At 31.7% G+C, this 17,316-nt stretch overlaps 1 protein-coding gene across 1 annotated transcript in view; it reads left to right on the top strand.

Moving 5' to 3' along the window:
- Positions 1–15,815, top strand: part of LOC126748295 (solute carrier organic anion transporter family member 74D) — a 138,167-nt gene extending 122,352 nt beyond the window's left edge. The window contains exons 7-10 of the mRNA XM_050457421.1: positions 982–1,146; positions 1,206–1,398; positions 1,715–2,247; positions 11,210–15,815. Of these exons, the coding sequence (XP_050313378.1) occupies positions 982–1,146; positions 1,206–1,398; positions 1,715–2,247; positions 11,210–11,358 (1,040 nt within the window). The 3' untranslated portion in view covers positions 11,359–15,815. The remainder of the gene's footprint in view (positions 1–981; positions 1,147–1,205; positions 1,399–1,714; positions 2,248–11,209) is intronic.
- Positions 15,816–17,316: the final 1,501 nt, after the last annotated feature.

The following is a 17,316-nucleotide window of genomic DNA, read 5'->3' as shown; positions in this document are numbered from 1 at the left end:
CTTGAGCCTAATACATAGGGCATCCTAACTATTCCAGATCATAGAAATTCACAGATTTCTGTGCATTGCAACATATTCCAGTTGGTTGTATCGAAAATACAAATTTGTTTGATCAGTAATATGCTGGATTAAATCGTCATTAAAAAATTAGTTAAAATATGAAAGAGGGGTTAAATTATTTTCCTGGTTATTTGTGAAAAATATGTTGCATTAAAAATTTATGAAAGGAAGGTCTTGGTTTTTTCTATTTTGGAGAAATGCAGACAGTAGATGAAGGGTTTTGGTTTCGAAACATAATAAGGGGTAAGTCGTCTTCAGAGTCAAAGTCATCTTGACTTGCTGTTTGCTTTCACCAGAATTTTCGTCGTTGGCATCTGAAATTCAAAATTCAATAAAAATGTATATACCTAAATAGTAATATTTCATTTACTCTAAGATTACAGTTAATAAATACCTATTGATGCCAAACGGAATCAATAATGTAGTAAAATTATGCCCACTGATGCCATTTGGAATCATAACTTTTTAAGTACATATGATATATAAAATTAAACTAAAATGTCACCAATTTTAGTATAATTTTAGCAAAAACATAAATTTGTATCACACTTTATTTAATAATGTTATTTACATTTATTACCCATAAAATAAAAACTTAGCTTAATTTTATTCACAGAAAAACAACGATTTTACACTCAGCACTATAAACATGAAAATCTAACCTCAAAATACAAGTGTTACTCGATATTTTACGAACTGGCATGCGTATCGTCATCTGTAATCTAGTATTTTGAAAAATTTTATTGCAAGTATTACCTTGTTGCCATATTTCGCCTTTAAGCACATCTCTGTGCATAAAGATTGATTTCCCAACCTGTATACAATTAAAATAAAATAATTTTTTTTAAACTTTCCTGGCTCTCTGGTCAAAACTTAGCAAACTGAAAAATACCTTTTAACTAACTTTTTTTTAATTTTCAGATTTTCCAAAGACTGTAAAAAGACTATTAAAAAATGATATACTAATGTTTAGAACCGCAAGTAGCGTATTGCACATCTTGCCCATCGCAGGCTTATATACGTTTCTACCGAAATATTTAGAATCTCAATTCAGGTTACCCACACCTACTGCCAACATGATTTCAGGTAAAGAATATATGGATTATCTAAATAAATTTATCATTAAAATATAATAAAAATTTCAGGTGTTGGTGGAATCTTAGTAATGGGCGTGGGAATAGTAATAAGTGGAATATTTATCCTAAAAGTAAAACCCAATGCTAGATTCGTAGCTGGATGGATTGCATTTACAGCTATTGTTTATGCAATGGGAATGTGTGTTCTTATGTTTATAGGTTGTCCTATGAACGAGTTTGCAGAGCTAAAGACTAATGATGGGTAAGTTTCTTTATTTATTCAGTCGTAGATTCATTAAAAGATTAGACCAATTTTGTCTTCATAATGCAATGTAACATTGGTGCCGTTAAGATTAAAAAAAAAATAAAATCATAAGAAAATAACTAAAATGACAAATATCTGGAACATATAACAAATATTTTTATGTTGTCGAGAGCTGCCCATTTAGGCAATAACCCTCATAAAAATAATTTCTTTAAAATGAATCTACTATAGGACTAGAAAAAAATACAAAAAAAAATCCAAGAATTCCTTTTGTTTAGTAGGACTTTATTGAACCAATTATTTTTTCTTGCAGGCTAATTCAACTCAGTAGCTGTAATAAAACTTTATGCAACTGTAACGAAGACCAATTTGAACCAATTTGCGGAGAGGATGGCAAAACTTATTTGTCTCCTTGTCACGCGGGATGTCAAAACGTGACAGAAAAAGACGGAAAAATTACAGGCTACGTGAGTTGTATGTGTATTGACTCTATAGAAGGCTCCATAGACGACAACACTACGATTTATGGTAATGCGACGATAGGATACTGCGATCAAGAGTGTGGAAATTTCATGTTGTATATCGTTCTATTTTCCATTTTTGTATTTGTACATTCTACCTCGGAAGTAGGGTCTATGTTGCTTATCTTACGATGCGTAGATCCAAAAGACAAGGCGATGGCACTTGGTTTAATACAGTTTGCCATAGGGCTATTTGGAAATGTTCCATGTCCTATTATTTACGGCGCAGTCGTAGATTCGGCATGTAGGATTTGGAAAATGGCTTGCGGCGAGCAAGGAGCTTGTGGACTTTATGATGCTGATATGTTTAGGATGTTTTATCACGGTAAGGTATCATTTAAGATAATAAATCATGCTTTAAGAAGGGAGTTTCTTAGGTATCATGTTCCAAAGAAGTCGGTTAAGTTATTACAAAATTGCGTAAATTGATGCTTATTAAGTAAAATAAATGATTTTTTCATGAATTCTATCGCCATACATAAGGGTGATTGAAGTGTAAAACAATCTTTCGCACTTAAAGCATTTTAAGGTTGAACATTCACTTTTTAACAAAAGTGATCTGACCAATTTGTCTTATAGTTGCAAACATATTTTTTATATAAATTAATGAATTGTCAGCTGAACACTCCTCCTATTTTGTCACTTTTTAAATTCAACATTCCTCAAGTCAAAATCAGATCGAGCGAATTATTTTTTATTCTATTCAGGAAAACAAATCATGGTCAGAACTCTCCATTATGTAGAATAACAAAAAGTTATAATTTGCACTGCCGTTCATTGAACGTTTTTAACATGTCACTTAGTACAGTCAAAAATACTTTAAAACGAAATATTGTCTTTGAAAGTTGAGGCTAATGTAAAAATTTAGCATTAGAAAGTTGCTTTTTTTAAAGTATATTCTTTATATTCTATAAGTATATTCTTTTATATTCAAATTATTTTGATTTATGTACTTAACCATTTAGTCTTTATATTATTCTTAATAAAATAGTATATTTAAGTTAGTTAAGATAAGTTTGTGGATACTTTTTTAGCCTATTGTATCCCTATATGGTCACCGAATAAATACAAAAATATACTCATACATAAGAAAGGATCTTACATGGACCCTGAAAATTATCGGCCAATTTATTTAGTAATTATTATTATATATTAATAATTATTAGTGATCGACCGATACCGATATATCGGCTATATCGGCCGATGTGTAAAAAAACAACCATAGCAGTTTAAAACATTTTATTTTTTTATTTTTAAATTAAAAGTATAATTCAAACAACTGAATCTTAAGAAATTATGGTAGATATAATATGAAATAGAGGCATTTAATATGAATAATGTAGTTTAGACTTTAGGGAGTTTAGGCAAATTATCATGTAAAAATATTAGTGTCTCGGTTGTTTCTGGATTCAGCCGATTCCTTTTCGCCGAATTTACGGTTCCAGCTTCTGAAAACATTTGCTCACTTGGGACACTGCCAACTGGTGCAGATAAATATATAAAAGCTTGATTATATAATAATGGTAGAACTTCTCGTTTTTCTTGCCACCAAGAAATAGGATTCGCTCTTCTTTTAAGAAGAGGATGTGTTTTATATTCTGCAATTTCAGCATTCACTTCTTCACAAATGGATGCTCTAGAAGATCATTTTGTGTCACAAGATGTAGTTGGAATGGTTTTTGTTGTTGTGGAGCTCATCCCTACTTCGGCAAATTCATCGTACACTTCCCAAAACAGATTTTGGCCAGATCTAGACTCAAAAGTTCGAGGTTAGGTTCAGAAGTTCGAGCATACTTAGCAAGTGGTTTGTCGTCATCACTATCAATTTCTATAGTTTCATTTATTGTATCTGAAATGACAGGGGAACTAGAATGTTCTATAGATGTATTGGTTTCTTTTATTAGTGACTTTAGATTTGTAGTTATGTATTCGCATATAAAATCACGGTCTTTTGTTGTAAAAAAATTGTCTTTGAAGCGAAGATCCAAGAAAGTCGCGATGGTATAATATTTTTTTAGAAATATATTCTGAAATCATTCATTTAAGCTGCTTTTCAATTCTTCTTTCATTGTACCTACTCCTGCAAAGTTTGCGTTTTCTTTGTTAAGATAGGCAGTGATAGTCGAAACAAATGGAATGACTTTAGATATGCAGCAGTCTGAGGAACTTGTAATTTTTGTAATGTCTTCAAATGGCTTTAACAAATTTAAAACGCTTCCAACTAATTCCCATTCGGAAAATGTCAAGTCTGTAAGAGTCCCATGATCCAAAATATATAAATTTACCGCTTGTTTTTGTTCAAGTAGGCGAGAGAGTCGATAAAATGAGGAATTCCAACGTGTTTGTACATCCTGGAAAAGTTTGTGTTTGGGAAGGTTTAGTTGTTCTTGAAGTTTACTTAGTTTATCGCAAGCAGTTTGAGAGTGATTAAAATGCGAAACGATTTTTCTTGATTTTGCTATTAAATCACTGACTGCACGTTGACTTTCTATAGCAGCCTGTATTACAAGTTGTAAAGAATGAATGAAGCATGCTTCATAATTTACTTTTGCCTTAACAAACCCATTCCTCATATTGGCAGCATTGCCTGCTAATACTAAGTGAATATGTTCCCTTTTTATATTCCATTCTTGTAACAAAAAATGAAATGCTTCAGCTATGGCGTCTCCTGTATGAAATCCTGAAAACTTCTTGCAGGCAAGTGAAAAATGGGATCTCTGGTTAAAACTAAACATGTTTTTTCAAAAAAATGGATTGTGAGAGACAAAAAAGAACTGTTTGTATATTTGCACGTCCAAATATCTGTAGTAAAAGATGCTTTTCCCAACATATTTGAAATTTTTTGAGTCACTTCTGCTTTACATCTTGAGTAAATATCTGGTTCAACTTTTAGTATCTGTCAGAAGGAATTTGATAATTTGGAATTGCTGTCTTCAGTAACCGAGTAAAGCCACCATCTGATACAATGCTGAATGGCTGATTATCTAAACATATCATTTCACCTATAAGGTAGTGAAACTCCTTCGCTTTGGATGAATTGATGTCCCACTTTTGCATTTGCTTGAAAGAGTCAGCCAGTGAGACTTGCAATAGCTTAGAGTTAGAAGTAGAAGTACTTCTAGAAGGTCCAGCCGTTTCTAAAAAAAAACAATGGACTCAGGGTGATCAAAAAATCAAAAAATGTTGAAATAAACGGGAATATTATTTGTTTTTAAATAAAATCAGATCGTAGGTGTTAATAAAACGATTTAAAGTGATGAAAAAGAAATATTTTCCCCCTTCTACACAAATTTCTTTAATTTCCCCAAATTCCCAACAATATACTAAATTCTTCACATTTTTAGCAAAAAATCTTTAGGTGGTTTGCCCCTGGGGGTAATTTTTTTTTGCAAATTCCCTTAAAATTCCTAATAAATCCCTAGATTTTTAGCAAAAATTTCCTGGGTGGTTTGCCCCTCATTTCAATTCTAATATAATTCTGAATAAGCAGGTGTTTGTAAATATTTTTATAACTTGAACTGGAAAATAAAAATTTAGTACTAACCTGAGCTTGAATCAGTCCCTTTCAATTTATAATATTCTTGAGGGTGTTTTTTCTCTAAATGGTATTTCATGTTTGAGGTATTCGCCGATTTTTCCACTCCCCCCAATGAAATGGTTATGTCACACAATTTACATTTTGCGGTGAATTTCTTATATGCTGGGGATAATTTATTCTTGATAAAATATTTCCAATAAATACTTTTTCCATCCATTCTTATAATCTCCAATTAATAATATGTCTTTGTTAAAGAATAACTAAATTACGCCAAGAAATAAACGATCTGCTTTAAGAATGTAAATACTGAATGCACGGCGTCGGCACTCAACGCACGGGACACGGGATTCACCGAAAAATTAAGGGAATTTACCAACGACTTTGAGCTGAGCCGCATAAATTACCGCCTGTTGCTGTGTTGCCAAGGTGCATTTTTTGTTTTTATTTTTATGATTTTAAATTGAAAGTTAAAGAACTATAAATTATATTACAGAATATTCAGATTTTAGACATTAATAATGTTATCAATTAAAAAAAGGCCGATATGCCGATATATATCGTTATCGGCCGAGACTTTATCGGTATCGGCTAAAAAAGTCATATCGGTCGATAATTATAACCAATTTTTGGTAAAATCTTTGAAACCTTACTAAAGGGTCAAATAGAAGATTACTTTAAGCAAAATCCATTGTCTTATGTTAAGTAACATGGCTTTAGACATCACCATAATGGGTCAGGGACCTGTGTGACAAGAATCTGGAGGGTCCCTCGAGCAACATTTGACGATTTGTCAAAAGCTTTTGATTCTGTTAAGTATAATATAGTTTTTCAAAAGCCCATCTTTTATAGATTTAACAATTCTTGCTTAACTTGTTTCAGTTCTACTGCAGGATGTATGTTTGTTTTGAGAGTAGGTCTCCGAGTTTACTGAGTACACATGACGGACGTGCCGCATGGCTTTGTTCTTGGGCAAATTCATTTTCCGGCACATGTTAACGATTTTCCCAGCTATCGTTCTTCGTATGTATTTTATTTTTATGCTGATAACACAACATCCTTGATTGCTGATAGCAGCGTATCCAGCAGAAAAAAATTTGCCAGATGGAGAATAAGTACAATAGTGTGGTCAACGCTGAGGCTAATTCGACGCTCTTCCAGGAATTAAGTTTCTTCAGAGATGTAACATGAATTCACTGACTGTTTGAAATTCTAATTATTACAATATCCATCGTATATACTAGATTTGGCCTCCAGTGACATTATTTGCTTACAAATTTAAAAATGGTTTGGAGTACGACGGTTTATTTCAAATGAGGAGATAATTGAGCCAACAAATGAAAGACTATCAAAATCCTATTTTTCTGGAGGTCATAAAGAATTTTAAAAAATGGCTAGAGCTGAGAGAAGATTATGTTGAATCGTTAACTTTTTCTGAGGACTTGTTGAACACCCTCATACAACTTGCATACCTCACTAACCAATTAGGACAACTGGCCAAAAGCTCATCGTCTGCTATTGGGCAATACCCAATTCAGGTAATACCCAATCAGATGCAACTGCATCAGCCAAAGCAATTAACTTTAGATGCAAATGCATTATCCAAAGCCGTAACTTCCCTATTAAACCATTAAACCATTAAAAATTCTATATAAACTAAAAAGATAAAATTTTAAATGTTTAGGCTTAGGTAAATTAAAAATTTTTGAAGCAGGAATTAATCAACTAAAGTGATGTGCTGATTTTTGGAAAACAGTTGAAACTATAAAAGGATCATGAAAAATTTTATCGGAATAAAATTTTTCTGCAATATCAGCATCAATAAACGATTTTGTTGAACCTGAGTCTATTAATATTTTATATTAGTTTCAGGGAAAACAATGTATAACTCGCTCTAATTTGATGTATTAAACGAAATTATTTGGGATTTATTTATAACATTTTGGGGTTCTCTCGGGAAACCTGTTGAAAATTCTCATTTTCATTGAGTTCATGAACTTTCATGACCTTGAGTCTCAGATGACTCATTTCTCAGATGACACTTCCATCAATTGGGTAAATATTTTTTTCATCATAATATTTACAATATGTAGGAAATAGAGCTTCTGGATCATCGAAGTTTATTTGAAAAAGTTAAAAAGTGCATGTTTCAGTTAAGCTTACTCAGCTCGAGAGCTTTTCATCCAGCTGAATTTGCTAAATTCAAATTTTTATTGTAACAGGAAACAAATCCTAATAATAAGATAATTATTGAAATATTGGCAGATAATACAATAAATTCAGCAATAACAAATAATGTAACAAATAACAAGATCAAATTCACTAACTGGTACAACATAATAGTGTCAGGTAAAACGTGCAGACAATATACCGTTGCTAAATGTTTAAAAGTTCAGACACATAGACTGTATACAGACACTATATAGTTTTATTTGGACTAAAATTTATTTTTTTATAACACCGACAAATTTCTTAATTATTTAACAATACTGCAGTATAATATGCTGTATGCAACCCTCTTCAACGTCAGCGATAATAATTTGCAGAAATGACAATTGGCGTTGTTGACACATTTTAGTGGCCTTGACAGTTTACCTGACAGAACCATCTTAGTCTGAACATGCATCTGAATGTACGGCATGATGAAACGGCAGCATTCTTATTGGCTAAAATATTGGTCAACAAATTTTAATAGCTCTAATTGAGGAATATTCTGTGAAGATTATAAAACCTTGCATTAAATCTTGAATGCAATAACTGCTGACTGAATCCCCCTCAGGGTATATACCATTGATCCTAAAATAAACATATTTGTAGAACAATATGCACTGCATAATTAGGAAACCATAACAAACCCTGTCGGTATGTTATATTGCAGCAACGTTCGTTATATATAATTTGATTACAGTCTGGATTTAAATCGCATCTCTTTTTCTTGGACATATTTGAATACATATGAAATCATACGCCTTCCTAACAAAAATTCTTTTTGGCCCTGATGGTATCCCATCTGTTTTGCTTAAAAACTGTTTGTGCACTCTGAGTAAGCCTCTGCATCACCTTTTCAATCTTTGCTTGACATCAGGCAAATTTCCTGATTATTGGAAGGTAAGCTTTTTAACACCAATTCATAAAAATGGCGATAGAACTTATATTTGTGACTATAGAGGTGTGTGTATTCAGTCTGTAGTTCCTAAGCTGTTTGACAGGTTGTTTTCTGTGCGATTTTCATGACACTGTAGGCGATTGCTTAGTGATCATCAGCATGGTTTTTGTGAGGGTAGATCTACGGTGACTAACCTGTACTTAACAATATGATTTTATTGGTGCTTTTGAGAGGTCTGTACAGGTCGATAGTGTGTATACAGACTTCTCGAAGGCCTTTGATAGGGTTGGTCATGAACATCTGCTTCGGAAGTTTGGGGCTATGGGCCTTGGTAGGACTTTGGTCGATTTTTGTCACAGTTTTTTGACTGGTCGCACACAATTGGTCAGGATAAGTAATTATATTTCTAATGGTATTGAAGTATCTTCAGGCGTGCCTCAAGGTTCACATATTGGACCGGTCTTTTTTAACTTGTTCATAGGAGATTTGAGTGATGTAATTATTCATTTAAAGCATCTTCATTTTGCTGATGATTTTAAACTATATGAAGCCATTGAGTCATATCTTGATGCTGAGCTACTTCAATTGGATTTAAATAGTGTTGCTAAGTGGTGTAATAGCAATAGTCTGGAACTGAATGTAAAGAAGTGTGTATGTATTTTGTTTGGTCGTTCTAATAAAATTATTAATTATCAATACACAATCAACAATAACGAACTCAAGTCAGTTGATACAGTTAAAGATTTAGGTGTTCTTTTCGATACCAAGTTAACTTTTTCGCCGCACATTTTGGATATTATTAACAGGAGTATGCGTAGTCTTGGTCTTATCACTAGAAATAGTGTACATCTTTCGCCTTATTATTTCAAATTACTTTGTTGAAATAATAAGGCTTGAGTTTGAGTATGCGTCTGTAATTTGGTCCCCTTATTATGATTCTCATATTGAACGCCTTGAGGCTGTACAAAGAAAAATCTTAAAATCCCTTGCTTATAGAGCTGAAGTTAATATTTTTCGTAATTATTACATCGACTATAATGCTAATGTCTACTATGTCCCTTAATTTAATATCCCTAATCTTGAAGTCAGACGGCATTATTCTGATGCTTTAAGGTTTTATAAGATCTTAAATGGTTTATATTATTGTCCTACCGCCTTGGAAGCAATTCCTTTTAACACCTGTCAAAGAAGGATCAACTCTCGCATGTTTCGTTTACCCTTTCATTCGGCCAACTATGGGTTTTTTCTCCACTGACTAGGACTTTGCGTTTGTTTAATGAAAATAGTTTGGATCCACTTTCCAGCGGCTTACGGTCATTCAAATCAAAAATAAATAATCTTAGACTTTAACATACGTTCCTTGGATGGTGTTAAGTTTTTAGCCTTGTTGATGATTATTTTTTCAGAGGTTTTATCTTGCTATATTTTTTTTGTAATTCTAGTATTATATTTATATTGTTATATTATCTAGTATTTTGTATTATCTATTTTGTTTTTGTAACCTGGCTCTGCCATATATTAAAATAAATAAATGATATAACAGTAAGTGAAACACCACCATCAATAATTTTGACGAGAAATTAGCAAGTATTAGATGATGGATATTATCTTGTATGTCAAAAAGTCAAGCAGTAATGCCATTTTCGTATTAATAGTTAGTTCTAAAACTTGAGTATTGATATTAAAATGACCTATGATTAAAACATTTTCTCGTTTTATATACAGCTAAGAGCAGAGATATAAACAAACATGAACCTGTAATCTTAAATTGTATGATACATAAATAGCAAATATAAAAAATTTAAAGTCCAGTAAATATAAAACTTAGAGTCAACATTAATCTTGCAGCAAAGAATATACAGTACACAACAACAACATTAGTTGTTGCAGTAGTGGTTTTTAGTAATTCCACGATATTAATAAGGTTCATTAGGATCTCTGCATGGTAATAAAAGTGGCCATAATAATTGTTGCGCACCAAAAATTCTTTCTTTTATGAATGTTGAATCAGACTTTTATCCCGAATATTTTCTGATACATATTACATATAAATTTTAAATTACCGCTACAGAGAACTTCAGTTTTTGTTAAAATACTTGATGATTCATCGTGTGATTTTGGGTAATTTCATAATATTTGTAAAGGATAAAATAATAATATAGTAATTTTTTAATATTTTGCGCCAAAAATCTTTACATCTTTATGAGTCTTGAAATCATAACCTGGTTTATTTCCTTTCCACTATTTTTGACATAAGTGACTTTTATAATATAATATTACGATATTTTTATCTCGAAAAAAAAACGCGATAATTTTTTACGTTGGCCGCTAATAATCCCTTATATAACATAATTCTTGGAGGCTTATCTTTAATTACTTCCAGGATATTTTTGATCCAGACGATTTTTTTAATGGGATTAGTTCTATTTAGTCTTAAGTATTTATACAAGATTTATAAAGGATGAAGTTCATTAGGGTCTCTCAAGGCATAGGATTTACGACGTTGACGATAAATGTTCTGTGATTCTTGGAGTATTGACCTTGAATTTTCTCGATATTTTTTCACTAAGATTAGTGCTTACTAAGTGTTTAAAGCCAGTTACTTAGATAGTCACACTAAATATTTATACTTTTGCTTTTTTTTAGGTATAACCGGTGCTCTTTTGTTGTGCGCATTTTTCGTGGACTTGACAGTTTGGTACAAGGCCGGAAGCATCAATTTTGTGGAGGAACCGCCACAGTTCGAAGAAGAATTGGCCACGATTGACATCAAAATCAAAGAAGACAGCGAATAATATAGGGCAGGGGTAGAAAATACCCCTATGAAATATTAATAAGTGCTACCTAAAACTTTTTACTTTATCCTTTGATACTCCCTCGCATCACATTTTTTTTATACAAAAACATTTTTATTTGCCATGGGTACAAACGGCGTACCACTATATTGACTGAGGTGAAAACTACAACTAATATAAATGCTTATTATTGTAACTGTTTTAGTACGTATAGTCCTAGTCGAAATATCTGTTGCATTTTTATCAAACTTTTTTTGCTCTATTCTATTTCTAGGGAAAAGCGTTTAGGGATACTTGTCTATTTTGGCATCTGAATCAAAATACCCCCAACTGGTTCTCATTAATACTCGTTGCATCCTTTCATTTGTGTTACTTAATATTTGTTTAACGATTGAACATCTAGGCCATATTTTTTGGTTACGTTTTCATAAAAAAATTATAGTGGTGTCATGGGCATACCTGACATTTTTGGAATATGTAGTTTCTGTTTCTGGCATCTGTTTATTGAAAATTCTTTTGCTAATATTAATATGCAGCATCATTTGTTGTATTGAACATTGTCAAAAGCCTTTTAAAAATCTTTGAAGCCAGTTCAAATGCATGTCGCGGTTATTTTGAAAAATGACTAATATTGTTTAAGGACCTTCAATAAAGCCAAATTGCCTTCTTAATAAGTCAATTCTAAGCAACTAATTTTACCTTTATTGCGCAGAATGCTAAAATAATTTAGCATTGAGTTATACTATATCATGTGTTATAGATCAGCGCCAATTAAGCATTTTTAACCTTAATTTAAGCAGTTTTGCGCATTGATTTAAACCTTCTTACTAGAGTAGTTGTGTTGCTTAATAGAGTCTCTACGAAAGAACAGGATCTTAACCTAAAAAATTAAAGAAAAAGATGCTGATGCCAAAGTTGACTGGTCTCCTTAACTTTTTAATATTAGATTAATTCATAAAAAAATAAATGTTATAGACATTTATAGGATATTTTGCTGTTGTATATTTTATGACTGATCCACTTTGGTTTACATGAAGTGCCTATTTTATAGTGAGATTTGTTATTTTTTATTAAGATTTAATCAAATTTATTCTGATAGTTCAAAAAATTCATCCATTATCCCAAAGATGCTGGTCATACATTTTTATAAAAGGTAAAAACACAAAATCTACAGCATCACAAATACATTTAATAAAATAACAAAGGTTACATGTTTCGCTCGACTAGAGCATCATCAGACCATAACATACACAAAACACCTAACATATAAATAAACAAAGCTTACAATAATTTGTGATACTGTAAATTTTGTGTTTTTACCTTTTATAAAAGTTATTCTGATAGTGCCGTTAATTATAGCGTGTTTATTGTAACGTTATTGATTCTATTGATTTTTTATAATAAACCTTTTCTGCTCATTTAGGGTGATTTTAACGCTGAGGGTATTTTCCACATCAGTATGCCAAAATAAAAAAAAAATTAGCCTTGCTACGGTCCTGCTGCTCTGCTTTGCGGAAATTCTTAGTTATCATAGTTGTGGGTGAAACACAGCTGCGCGCGCCACATACCCCCGTAAGAAACTTACCGGTTTGTGGACAGGACCGTACTTAAAAGAAATATTTCTTTTCTGTTTTAAGTACTATCGAAATAAATTACTCAACTTTATTACTCTCAATGTAGTAAGATTCTAAATAGATATTTTATCTTACCGTTTATATTTTTTAAGAAAATTAATATTATTAATTTATTGGCCCGTCGAATTTATTATAAAATATTGTAAGTGAAGCAGATTAATATACAGGGTATTATTCAGATGTTTGCCCCAATTTTCACACATTTTTTTAAATTTGGTTGAAACTCAACAGATATGAAAAATTCATGGACCCGGGTCTTTAAAAGCTTTTAAAATTATATTTTTGTCTTAAAGTTACGTTAAGTGAGAAATCCATAATTCAAGGATGCGTTCAGGGTCAATTATATAATAAAGTGTCGTTTTCCAGCAACACTTTTTTTATATTCAACACTCTGGATATTAGAAATTAGAATTCCTATCTTAGAGCATACTTAATTAATACCCTGTATATAGCCAGGATGAATTTATCAAAAGTTATACAGCGTCCCAAACTCGAGCATTCTTTTTAGAATCTTGAAAAGTGTAAGATATACAGGGTAGGCAAAATTATGGACAAGTTGCGAATTTTTATACCGAAGTCTCTTTTAGTCAATTTTTTAATGTCTGTTACTAAAAATATAAAAAAAAAAGCATGTAAGGATAAAACCGAATAAAAATCTCCTTATCTCTGTCACATTCAATTCGTGACAAAATCTCATAGGATAAGATAAACTTCTGATGAAAATTATGTGAAACGAGTTGACTGTATCTTTATTATTTTAATAGAAAAATGTTTTTTTTGATAATATATTATTGTATTAAAGGAAGCCAAATGTATGTATGAAACAAATTATAGAAAATTCAGGACCGTAGCGTAAGCAAAACAAATATGGTTTATAAAGGCAAAATATTAGATGTGAAATTTGAAATACAGCATTTTACCCACTGTCTCATTAACTTTCCCTGTATCTCTTTCTGAGATCTCTTTGATGAAGCTTGCAATGGAGGCACCCTGTATATTAACTTAACTAAAATCTGGCTTCACATTATTATAAATTGACATCATTTGTGAGATACATGGGAGCGTCAAAATCGAAATATTTTCTATATTTTTATTTGTATCTATTTTTATCATAAGATTGGACTTCTCGGGTCGCCGTCAAGATTCTGTAAAGGCTTAGCTGTAATATTTTCTAGTACATTTTAAATGAAAATGCACAAACCGATGTTAACCACATCTCGTTTTTTATATTTCCCTCTCCGCAAATAACGCATTCATCTATTTCAACTCGTCATCGTCATACTCTCTGATCTTCAGATTCACTATGAAACTCTGCAAACATTCTTGTTTTTTTTTCTGCCTTAATGCCCTCTTCGCTGCTGCGGTTTCCAAATTTTCTCTGTCTAATATATGTTTTTTTTCCGATTTTGTCGTGGAGTTACATTTGGTTTTTCGATACTGGACAGGCTCTTCCTATCCATTGTAGCAACATGAGTATATGCTTTGTTAAATATTGCAGCGTAAATGCTTTGTTATATATCAGTCATATTCTGTAAAGCTGAGACTCGAGCGATACTAGTGGGTTCCGGTTTTCCTTAGTGTACTTCGGAGTTTCTCCTTAGAAATCCATAATACCAGTCTTGTACGGACATTTTAAATTCCACCTTAAAGTTGTGCTTTATGTGGTTTAGCCATTCCAGGGTATTGCCAACTTAAGAACGTGGTATTTTAATGCCATTTCTTGTACGGGTGAAAAAGCACAGTTCCAATATGTCCAACAACAAGTTCATCGTCGTATCTTTTTTTTCTTTTTGCTATTGAAGACTCTAAGATATTGAACCTGTTACCAGCCTGCTGTATTGATCCTCTATTTCCAACAAATTTTTTGGCCGGAATCCTGATTTCTCAATCCCATTGCGCCTTTGTAGTTTTACGTTGGCATTTCGGCATTTGCAACAATGCTTAATACATGGCGGTTACCCAGTTGTGTGCACTTGAGGCTAATCATCATCAATTAACCGAAATTAGCAGTTTCACTTTCTTCTATAAAACAACAAAAAAACTTCTCTTTAAAATTTGATTTTCTACGAGACACATACTAGTGCCACGAACTTAATAAATATACCTGGACTGCCAATTCAATGAAAAGTAAATGACTAGGGGGCTGCCATTTTGCGTGATTGTGTCCTTTCGATGTTGGTCACTCTGAGAAATTTTAGTTGTGCCAATTGTAGGGAAACAAAACAAGTTTTTGGGAGGTTATGTTTACAAGAACAAAATAGAAAGTTACATTTAGTTAAGAATTTAAGATAAACTTGAATCTTATAAATCCTAGTACCATGAAAATGATCTTCATTTAAATGTTTGTTTGTGTTTACTTAACAAATTTAGTTAAAACCACTTTTATTTTTTTTCTAATTTTACTTTACGACTTTTACTTCTCTTCTATGTAGTGTTTCCACATAAATAGATACAACCATCTATAAAAATCAAAATACATAGATGAGTTTATGAGGTTTTGTAATTAGCAAGGGTTTATATAGTAAAAATAAATAACTCTATATATTATTAATTATTCTATGATAAGAAACACAGACAGACAATTCATAATAATTCGGTTTTGAAAAACGGTGAATCAAATACGTTTAAATAAGTATGCTGATACATTATCCACGTATGAAATAAGGAGGAAGATATATCGCCTGATGCAGACGATATGCCCAAGCGTGTCCTTTACAAATCGCCAAAACTAGGCAATCCGCTATACTTAAAATAATTGAAAATGTTATTTAGAATCAGTGATATCCAGTGATATCAAGTCGTGATTTTAGAATCCCAATGATGGTTTAAAAATGTGTCAATGAAAAAAATAAATATAGTTCGTGACAGGTCACATGTCAGCGTCGTCAATTTCATTAGCGTCGTCATTTTTGTTGGCAACACTGAAAATGTTCAGACTGACCAACATCAAAAGGACACAACCACTATAAAAATGGCGGCCACCAGGCAGCGGTCATTTTTGGGTATGGTGGCCATATGCATTAGCAGTCCAGGTATATTTATTAAGTTCGTGACTTGTACACATACACATACGTAAACAACGAAGCGGCCATTTTGGATAAATAAGGTGTACCGACCTACCTTTCTCGTATGTGATGCAACATAGTTCTGTCAAGAGATGGCGTCTGAATGACGATTTTGAAATTATATGATCGGATTGTGGAAATAAAGGTATGCACATGCGCGATGCGCACAATGACCCGACGCTCCCCTATTAATAATTGTCAATATGTTAGAATTTAAAGAAAATATATTTGTATAAAATCTCAATTTTACCCTGTATCTCAAAAAACAAAGATAGCTGCAATTTTTTTAGTGAAAAATCTCAATAGATGATAAGAAACAAATCACTATTTTAAAACTTTAATGTAGCACAGGCGCAATGGAACAATTTATTGAAAATTAATAATAGAAGATGAAAATTAAAGTCGAATTTCATGAAAACAAAAGTGGACACTGTCAACATTTTTAAATATTCCTAAGTAAGAAATTCAAGGAAAAAATGTTTGCTTTATTAATGTTTTTTCGAATTTGCCTAAATTATCTTTTCTGCACAAATGCCTAAAGCCGATTTGATATAAACTTTATAAACAATATTTTATTTTACAATTGTCGGATTTTCAAAACCGACATTTCAAACTGTGATATTTACTATGTTTTGCAAACCATGTTATACCTGTATCTATTTTATTATGTTGTATTAATGTTATAGTAAAATCTATTAATTTATGTTTGCCCAGTCGGGGTTTTATATAATATATTCTTATTAACAATAATTAAATTGATATAATACTAACAAACACTAACTGATAAGTTACTTTAATTGACACTTATACATTGTTGGGCTCTAGGCTATTGATTATGCGGTCGAAAAAGAAACTAAAACGTAAACAAAGTAGTTTTATGTTCAATGGATCACTAAATAATACATACAGAAGTTCTTATTATCGTATTGAAGAATAAACTTTTTATAACTTTTTTGTAGACCTATGCATATTTTTCAATCAGTAAAAATGAAAGACGTAACCCCTAAAGGGCTCCCCTACATTTAATAGCACTTTTAGGGGTTTATTAAAGGGTTACTTTAACCTTTTAGTTTCTTTAACTTTTATTTTTTTTACATATTCAAGGGCCTACTCCAGAAATCACCAGTTTTCACTATAACACTATATATAACATATTATAGGTACAACCAAGCATAGATATACATAACCCCACCCTAATAATCTGATAATTTTATATATATATATACATATGTAATTTTAATATTTGTATATTATGTGTA

Source organism: Anthonomus grandis, chromosome 22, assembly GCF_022605725.1.
Source record: "Anthonomus grandis grandis chromosome 22, icAntGran1.3, whole genome shotgun sequence".
NCBI classification, from domain to species: Eukaryota; Metazoa; Arthropoda; class Insecta; order Coleoptera; family Curculionidae; genus Anthonomus; species Anthonomus grandis.
The sequence above is the reverse complement of the archived record's forward strand: the minus strand, read 5'-3'. Positions and strand labels throughout refer to the sequence as shown.